Genomic DNA, 9,841 nt, shown 5'->3' on the forward strand with positions numbered 1-9,841 from the left:
TAAAATGAGAAAAAACCAGTATATTCCCTAATTATGGCTGTAGTCTGCCCTCACTCTGTGCCTATATCAAGAGTAAAAAAAGTACATTCAGTATTTTGAATATTTCTGCAAGGCAAAGACAGGTCCATAAATCAACAGTAACAACAACCCCTTGCAAAGCATGTCAAGAGAAACATCGACCAAGACCTTGTAACTCTTGGAACAAGAATGACATCCTTAATTCTGGGAGCTCCTGAGACTTTCATGGCTCTTTTCCAGGTCAGAGGGAGTGTGAAGCACTCCTAATAGGCTACATGGGAGCGGTGCTTTACACTACCCATCAGGGAATATGAGACTCAGCTGGAGCACTGCTGCACAGACTTCATAGAATCATACAATCATTTAGGCTGAAAAGACCTTTAGGATTGAGTCCAACTGCTAAGCTTGCAATGCCAAGTCCACCACTAAACCTTGTCCCTAAGCACCACAACTACACAACTTTTAAATACCTCCAGGGATGGTCACTCAATCACTTCCCCGGGCAGCCTGTTCCAATGCTTAACAATCCTTTTAGTGAAGATTTTTTTTCCCAATAGCCAACCTAAACGTTCCCTGGCATAGCTTGAGGCCATTTCTTCTTGTCCTATTGCTTATTACATGGGAAAAGAGATTGACCCCACCTCACTACAACCTCCTTTCAGGTCATTGTAGAGAGTGATAAGGTGTCCCCTCAGCTTCCCCTTCTCCAGGCTAAACAACCTCAGTTCACTCAACTGGTCCTCATAAGACTTGTTCTTGAGACCCTTTACCACATTCATTGCCTTTCTTTGGACACACTCCAGCACCTCAATGTCTTTCTTGTCTTGAGAGGCCCAAAACTGAACACAGGATTTGAGGTGTGGCCTCACCAGTGCTGAGCACAGAGGGACAATCACTTCCCTAGCCCTGCTGGCCACACTATTCCTGACACAGGCCAGGATGCCGCTGGCCTTGGACCTCTGGGCACACTGCTGGCTCATCTTCAGCCAGCTGTGGACCAACATCCCCAAGTCCTTCCCCAAGCTTGCAGCATTGCGGGAAGTTGTTGTGACCCCAGTGCAGGACTTGGCACTTGGCCTTGTTGAAGCTCATTCAACTGGCCTTGGCCTATCGATCCAGCCTGTCCAGGCTTCTCTGTAGAGCCTTCCTATCCTCTGGCAGGTCATGGGGTGGTTATACAGCTTCACAGTTGAAGTCAGAGACAAAAATAACCAGAGTTAGTTTTAACTTGTCTGGCAAACAGATGGTGAGCTTTCGTGGAGCCCCTTGAACTTTAGGTCAACTGCAATCCAGCAAACCCATGAACCTGTGGCTTTGAGGCTAGAAGAAACTCTGTTGGAATATCTACCTCAATTTTAACAATGTTTGAAGCACAAGCACCTAGTGACACAGGGTTCACACTCCTGTATTCAGCAAAAGCTATTGTAATTTTTTGAACTGTAAAACATACTTTATAAGACTAATTTTTAAAACAAGGACAATGCTTTCAGTGCATGATTAATTGTCTTCTTGAGTAAAAGTGATCATGATGCTTACACTTTCAAGTCCTCAAGTCTTTTGTTTTTACAAGAAAGTAGAGAAGGGAATAGAGTTATCAAAATAAACATTCTTAAATCAAGGGAACGCTTTTTCACTTTGCCCTGAGGATGCTCCCAGTGAAACAACTTCTTAGGCTATGCTACTCCTAGTAGTGTCTGGCACTACAAGATATTCCCTTTCCTGACCTATTTTGCCCATTTTAATTCTTTCAGAGTTGCTCTGCAATTACAACATTAACTGCATATGTTTAGGGTATGTCTGCACAGCATCATTCTTTGCCGCATGGGGATACACAAGTCGGCAACAAGCACACCAGCTTTGAAATCACAAACATTGGAACTTCAGTAAAATATTTCACCAAATTAACATATTGTTGCTATGAGAAGTCAGTTACTACCAAGGTGTTTGACATGTGCCATACAGATCCATTATTGATACTGATGTAAGCTATATTTTGGACATTACATATCCTGCATCCAGTTGATACTTTCCTACTGTTAATACACATTCTTCCTCTGACTGTGTATTTTAACAAAAGGGTTTCAATTTATTTCAAGCTGGAAGGGACCTCAGAAGGTCTCAGTGGCTGCTCCTGAAGTTTTTATATTCTACAAAAGAGCCCAAAACTTGGATGCTGTATTCCAGATAGGTCCTAATAAGTGTTGAGCAAAGGGAGAAAATAATTTCCCCTCAATCTACTGGCTATGCTCCCATCAATACAGCCCAAATTACTTCACTCAAATAAATAAAAGGTAAGAAAAATGAACCTCCCTTAAACTACAAATAGTCAATGATTTTTAGATCGGCTTTATTACTGATGACAGATTATGTCATTTTCAACTTATTTTTTCTACTAGTTTTGGAACAGAATTCACATAAAAAGGGTATTTTCTTCTCTATTCTGTCACTGTCTACGGCAAATGTAATTTTTTGGTTCATTGCTGTTCTTCTAAACTTAGATTTTGGGTGTTCTTTGGGATCACTGAAATTCACTGCAGTTATTATTTGAATAAATTCACTTGTCACTTCCACAGCAGACTGTCATTTTCCTTTACTATAGGAGATGTTCAACGGAGGTTCAAGAGTGGCTACCTGTGTAGTTGCTTGGGGAGCAAGAAAAGTACTACAAGAACACGTTGGAGCATAGAAGGCAAAGCAGGCTCTTGCAGCTGGGTCTGTTGTCTTCAGCAGAATGCTCCAGTCACAGAACTTTTGACTGCTGATGCATTTTCTCTTTCTCTTACTCTCCTCTTCCCCTCCACCTTCTCCAAACAGAAACTTTATTTGTGAAATAACTTTCTTGAAAAATTCATGACTGACTTTACTGATTAATATGTATGTACCTCAATGTCCTCTATGGATTATTTTTTTCTTGTCTAATCTTCTGCAAAGAACATCCGTTCGGCTATTATATTCAATAAAGTGAAAGCTCGGAGTCCCAAGAGGCTAATTATCCATGGTTTTGTTACAATATTAATTCTGGCAATCACGGAATTTTAAAATTCAGCTGAGGTAATGCAAAAAGCATCTCTTAATAACTGCATGATCATGAAATACTGCAAGAAGTTTTCTGAGATCATTTGCTATTATGAGATATGGCTTTCTCAGTACTCTCTTAGCTCCTTTTCTGTTACAAATTTAGAAGACTGAAGTTCATCCCTAAAAGTTGAAATTGTGATTTTATTTCCTCAGGAAACAGTTTTGCACAAAAGAACAGTTCCTTCAAAACATGTTTTGAATGCAGGGAAAGGACTGCATTAGGCTGCAACTTGCAAAATGGCAAATGTTCTCACTTGTCTCGCTTTTTCATCAGTGGTTAGCATCCACTGTTTCAGATGGATTTGGTGGGAGATGCAAATATCTCTCAAGATAAGGCTTTTATGCTTCCTCCTTCCAGTAGCTCCAGCTCTCATTTGGTTAAATGCCATTTGAAACACCGAAGGGTGCACCTGCAGCTGACACTCCCAAAGCATCTGAGTCTCTTGTACATCCCATGTCGCATCTGCCTGACCTCTCCCTGGATGTACCCTGAATTTCTCAAATGGCAACAGCTGCCTATATTAAAGAAACAGAGTTGACCCCCCCCGAAGTTTTATGGTCAGAAAGTGAGCTATAATTATCATCATAGAATCATAGAATCATAGAATGCATTGAGCTGGAAGGGATATTTAGAGGTCGTCTAGTCCAATCCCCCTGCAGTGAGCAGGGACATCTTTAACTAGATCAGGTTGCTCAGAGCCTCACCAAACCTGACCTTGAATGACTCCAGGGATGGAGCCTCCACCACTCCTCTGGGCAACCTGTTCCAGTGTTTCACCACCCTCATAGTAAAGAACTTCTCAATGTCCAATCTAAATCCACCCTGCTCTAGTTTAAAACAATTGCCTCTAGTCTTGTCACTATGTGCCCTTGTCACTATACACATCATCTCCCTGTACTCAGTTGTAACTTTATGCTATCTGTATTCCAACCAGTGTCTAATACATGTGTCTAACCAGTTTTCCCATTTTCCAGTTTCTTCTGCAGTGCCCTAGCTGGACAGCTGCAGACAAAGCGCTTGCAGTGATCTAAGCTTTTATTTCAACTTGATTAAACAAACAAACAAAGAAGTATAATTCAGTTGCCTGTGGAGGAACCATTTATTGACAAAACCCTACTGGTTACCTGCAGAGTGTCCCTCTGGTCACAGAAAGAGTGAAAATCTATTTTGTGAGTGAATCCTGTTGCATCATGACAGACAAGTGTGTGAAGCACAGAGCCTCAGAGGCCAGAACAACCTTTGGTTTTGTCCAGGACACAACAGACAAACAAATGCTGCCCCTGGAAGCAACCTTGAGAGTCTCTTCAGTTTTAAACTCTGCAGCGATTAATTCGCAGTTGTCTGGTTTTAATTAACTAATTAATTAATTTTATTTGGGGCAAACTTGTCAAAAATATAACCTGCAAAATGTGATTTACTCACTTATTGTGGACCCAGATTCGGGCCTGTTCAGGGAACTGATGATGACAAAGCCAAAGCCTTCATTCTCCTTGCGGTGGATCACCACGTCACTGGTTTGCAGGCTGTGGGAAGTGAAGCCCTCGGGGGGTGTAGCATTACTGCTAGAGACAGCATGATTACTGTTAGCGTAAGTAGTGTAGTCACTTCTTGGAGAACTGTGGTGCGTAGACACTGAGCCTGGGCTTCTGCCATTCTCTGGGCACGGTTCTCCTACAACATAAATCGCACCAGTGTTACAGTCTGACTTGCTCAGTGGCTCTGTGACTTACACTACATTTGCTAATGCAACGTGAATAAAGTTGGCTGTCTATAGCCCAGACTACTGCAAGTATTCAACGGGGAGCTGTAATAGATGCAGAGAGACAGGAATCTACACAATTATGCAAAACATTCAAGGGCAATCAGATAAAGCAAGTATGAACACTCACTGCTAAGCTACCTAGAAGAGAGGAAAGGAATGTCAGAAACAGCGGCTATCTGAGTTGCAACAACAGTAGCAAGCACTGTTCCCTTGTCTGCTGGTTGATCTGTCACCGAGAGGAAAATGTGACCGTCTAATCCAATATAAAATTATTTGTGCTTGGATTAAAAGAATTTAAGCAGGCAGCTGACTTAGAGTAATTAGGATTAGTTGCATAATGTTCTTCTTACAAGTTAATTAGCATGCTCAGAAAGATGCTCATGGAACGGAGCAGTTATACAATGAAAAAGAATCACAAATAGTTTTTCTGTGGATGTTGTGACAGAAGCAGTGGTCATTTAAAGGTTCTGAAGATGCTCTTGTGTGGCAAGTTTTAAAGGGTAAATGGAGTCCATCCACACTTTGATATTGCTTTACAGTAACAATAACAGGGAACAAGTAAAATCTTGTGGGATTACACACTTCTTCAGTACAAGCATCTTGGTAACTGAAAACAGCAGAGTTATACTTCCAGATGGGAAAAAAGATTTATATTCCTTGCAGATCTAAACTGTTTGTACAAATCAGCATTTATTGACAGTTTAAATACAAAAGTTTCAGAGGAATGTAAGTAATACGTTTTCTGTTTGGAGTAAGAAGAGTGGCAGAATCATTCTACTGAACATGTGAAGAGCTTATGCACATACACATACATCCTAGGAAGAGAGCTTGCAAATTAGACCTTCAGTGTGTATATATCAATAAAATAAACATCATCCAAGGACAAGCTGTTGCTTTCTCAATCAGGTGCGTCCTTTAGCAGTCCTTCTGCAGCTATGAAATAAAGTGATTAGAGTGAATAAAGAGGAAGAAAAACAAACAATTATTATACTCCTGCATTAGAATTGAAAATATCCAAGAGTTATTGAACCAAATCTGCAACTAAATGCCATAGTCAGTGACAAGAGAGATCTCATTTTCTGGCTGTCATGTTTCAGAAAGCTGAATATTGTTTATGTCAGTATGGCTGCAACAGAAAGGAAATTATCTTACCCTGCAGAATGACCAAGAGCTGGCTGGGTCATAAAAGAAAGCAACTGAATGCCATTAAGTATAGGAAAAGAAAGATAAAGGAGGAAAAGTTTAAATGGCTATTCAATTTTCAGTTGAGCGATAGATATTCATCAGAAAAGTTACATTTTTCTTCTGCTTATGAAAAAAATGATATTTTAATCTGCCTTGTTCTGCATACCACGTTTTCCTAATAATTTTTTTTTTTCCCAGAGCTTGTGAATGGTGATTTTCTGTTTCAGATCTAGGTAAGTATCTGTGCAAAACAGTGATTCCAGGTGAGGGCTAAGAAACCTACATCAGCTACTAGGCAGGTAAGGAAAGCCCCAGATCCCTCTGTTGTACGCATCCACGCTAGTGAGAAATTCACATGAAATCAGCTGGCCTGATGGGTTAGTACAGCATTTTTCAGTCATGTCCAACATAAGTTGTTTTAAAATTTTTCCGCAAAGCTTATGTTGTAACAGACCAAATTAAAATCCTGTCTAGCTCTTGAAATGCTTAAACATTAATGAGTTACCCACTATACTCCCTGGTGTGGCACTCTCAAGGCCCAAGAATAACTCCAGGTGTTTTACCAGCTTGCTTCATTTACTGTGCCAAGAGACCAGAGTGTTTAATAGCCTCTTTTATTTAATATTTAACAAGCAGCAGCAAAGGCTGGCATCTGCTCCGTGCTAACCCTCTTGCTAATTTTGCCTGCAGGCTGACCCGGGAAAGGTGTGAATCGCAAGGACTCGGCGGATTACCTTGGTTATCGGCCATTTTCCTAGCGCTGGGGGAGCTGCGAGGGGGCGTCGCGCCGGGCGGAGGGGGACCTTTCTGGCTGGAGGACTCTGGAGTCAGCAACAGAAGAAAGTCAGTCCCGCGAGAGCGTGGCTGGCAGGGAGCTGCGGTGCCGCAGTGGGAGGGGGACTGCGAAGACGAAGGCGAGTGGGAGGGCAGCTTTTTGGCAGGGGGAACGAAGGGGGAATGGTGCAGGCAACAGCAGCAGATCTAGGGCACGGGGAGGCAGAAGACAGGACAGGCTGTGAACGTGGTTTTGCTCATTTCTGGTGCCTCAGTGAAGCATACTCGCCACAAATGGTTCTTAAATGAACTTCTTTCCTTGACTAAGTAAAGGTTGCAATGGAACAGCAGCAAATTCTCCCATTAAGATTTTAATATATGCTGCCACACTTTTTTCCAGGTTCCAGTGTTTTTCAACAACTGTGACCAAGCTAGTCTAAAGGTTTCATTTACTTCAAACTCTTCATGTTTGAAGTTCATTTTCAAAATGTGCCTGCTTCAAGGGAGGATCTGGCCCTATTCCTAGGAGCCACTTTTGCCATATAGAAGGTTTCCAGCCAGCTTACATTGCAGTCATGGGCTGAAATTCCAGATGACATCAGTGAGACCAGAAATGGACTTTTAACACGTACAAGAGTGAAATGAGTTCTTATCCTAAACAGTTAACAGCCCGAGAGCCTTCCCCTGATTGCTTATTGACCCAGTCAGCTTTAACAGTTTTAGCTTAGGTGACAGTTTTGTCCCAAAACTGGGCAAGAGGAGACAGCACAGACCATGACAGCACGGAACAAACCCAGAGCACTCATGATCATCACACCAGGGCTGACAATGTTGTTTCCACTTCTGAAGGAAATGACACTCAGCTGTAGCATTTTTGTCACAGAAACAAGGGACACATATTTCCAATTAGTCTTCAAAATAACACAAACATTCACTTTATTTTTTTTTTTTAACAGCACCTGTTTGTGCTGCCAGCATCCAGATACGTTTTTCCATCTACCTTTTCCAGCCTTCACTCACCTGTGGGTAGCACCTTTCTCCTCACAGTAAGATTCACTTGCCCGTTTCGGGCAGCGTTATGCATAAGATCAATCACATATCGGTGGGTTTTGCCAGCCACTGGAATCCCATCTACGTACACCAGCTCATCACCAGGATGGAGACGACCATCTCGATCTGCTGAGCCCATGGCAATTACTGCTCCGATGAGAATCTAGGCAGAGAAGAAACAAAATCCCATCTTATATACACTGATCCTCCAATTTAGTGTCGTGAATGTTGCAGTGATTTTCCCTTTCTTTCAAAATTGAAATAGTGATTCAATGCAGGGGAAAAGATCTGAGTGTGTCTGAAAGCTGTGCTCCCCTCTGTGGGTATGATTGAAGATGCTTCCTTGGCTTCATAAGAAGGTAAGATGTTTCCTACCTGTGTAGGAGTGATATACCTGAGAATCCTGAACTATGGATGACCTACCGAATATCTTCAAATCAAGACCATCTGTCTATAAGGAGTGCTGACTTCATGTAGTCTACAATATGCAGAAGATCTAAATTGATCAATATTCCATAAGGGTCCTTCTGACTTAAAATTTAATTAGTTTGGTATTTTTTATTGAAGGTTCCTCACTGTTGTTTCATTTAAGTACCTGGAGTAATACATTTGAGGTCAGTAGTGGAAGTGACCCCAGTAAATAAGAGTTTGCTTTGGGGACTCTTTAGGGGAAAAGTGCTATATCAAATATTGTTACTCATAATGAAGAATTGCTCAGGTAAGGGTTGATTAACAAATTGAAAAAAGAGGAGAAATGTCAGCTTACTCTGGGTAGATGTTGTTTTCCCAAATCGACATTTAAATGTAATTTGTATGGGACATATAAACCAGTAAAAAAATCTGTTCAAAACCTTTAAATGACTTTCTCCACTTTCTATGCACATAAATTCACATAATTTATTAGAAAAAGACATATATATTTTCCCTGTGGAATAACTGATAGATGAGTTCAGATTGACTCAAACAAAACCTGCTTTCTTTGAAAGAATATGAAAGCATTCGCAGAGCGTGTTCCAAATTTTCCTTTCTCTTGTTCAGTGTGAGAATGAGCACAGAATGATGGATATGACATGCTGTGTGACAATCTGCTTTAAATAATAAAAGATAAAAGCTCTCAAGTATTGCTTTTCATGATGAACTGCAAAGGCTAGATGTGGTAGTCACGCAGGTGGTCTTGTGTGTTTTTGTGGTCTTAGCTGCAGAGCTGCAAGTATCCCAGCAGAGTATTTAAATGAAACCCCATATGGAGCCTGGAGAATTTTTCCTAAGTTTCTAGACTCCCTTTGGCTCTTTTTTGCTCTCAAAACTTAGAAAAGAGTGAACACGATGTGGCATTTTCCTGCTTCCTGGTGTTCCTGGGATCCTGTTAAGCAGTGCCAGGCTGAGCTGCCAGGGAGACTCTTTCAGGTTCTCCATTCTGTTCTTCAAATAGTGAAAGAATATACCTCAAAGCTTTGGAAAATACTTTGTTCAAAATCCAACTATGAAATATGTATTTATGCTCCTTTACTGGACAAGAAAAAAGGCATCCAAAGCAATGTTTAGCTAGATTTCCACAAAGTATTCTCAAAACTGTTACATTTGGGCATTTCATATGAGTAAGAATTTTTTCCTAGTTATCTTGGGAAGAGATACGTGACAACCGTCTGCAGCTTGGAAAATTGTAGGGACTGCCTTCCCTCTTTGGTTTTATTGGATATTTGCAGTTTCATTATAATTGGCTGCTGAAGTATTGAACAACTTGTGAATCTTCAGCCTTTGGAGAAACACAAACCCAGCTCATAGCATGGTAGGCCATCAGTATCTACAGCAAAAAATCTTTCTAATTTTGACTAATTAAGTAATTAGTCCTTATATTTCACATACAGTGGAAAGTGATTGTGGTTTTCATTTCAGTGTTGGAATTGCTTCCTAACGTAAGCAGCAGTCTTATTTTAAACACTTCAGGGAGGTGTGTTTGTCAAGATGATGGC

At 41.0% G+C, this 9,841-nt stretch overlaps 1 protein-coding gene across 1 annotated transcript in view; it reads right to left on the bottom strand.

Moving 5' to 3' along the window:
- Positions 1 to 8,031, bottom strand: part of LOC104279744 (membrane-associated guanylate kinase, WW and PDZ domain-containing protein 2-like) — a gene marked incomplete at both ends in the record, with an annotated part of 44,453 nt that extends 36,422 nt beyond the window's left edge. Inside the window, 2 exons of the mRNA XM_009877126.1 lie at positions 4,520 to 4,768; positions 7,839 to 8,031. Coding sequence (XP_009875428.1) covers positions 4,520 to 4,768; positions 7,839 to 8,031 — 442 coding nt within the window. The remainder of the gene's footprint in view (positions 1 to 4,519; positions 4,769 to 7,838) is intronic.
- Positions 8,032 to 9,841: the final 1,810 nt, after the last annotated feature.

This window comes from Apaloderma vittatum, unplaced genomic scaffold, assembly GCF_000703405.1.
Source record: "Apaloderma vittatum isolate BGI_N311 unplaced genomic scaffold, ASM70340v1 scaffold739, whole genome shotgun sequence".
Classification (NCBI taxonomy): Eukaryota; Metazoa; Chordata; class Aves; order Trogoniformes; family Trogonidae; genus Apaloderma; species Apaloderma vittatum.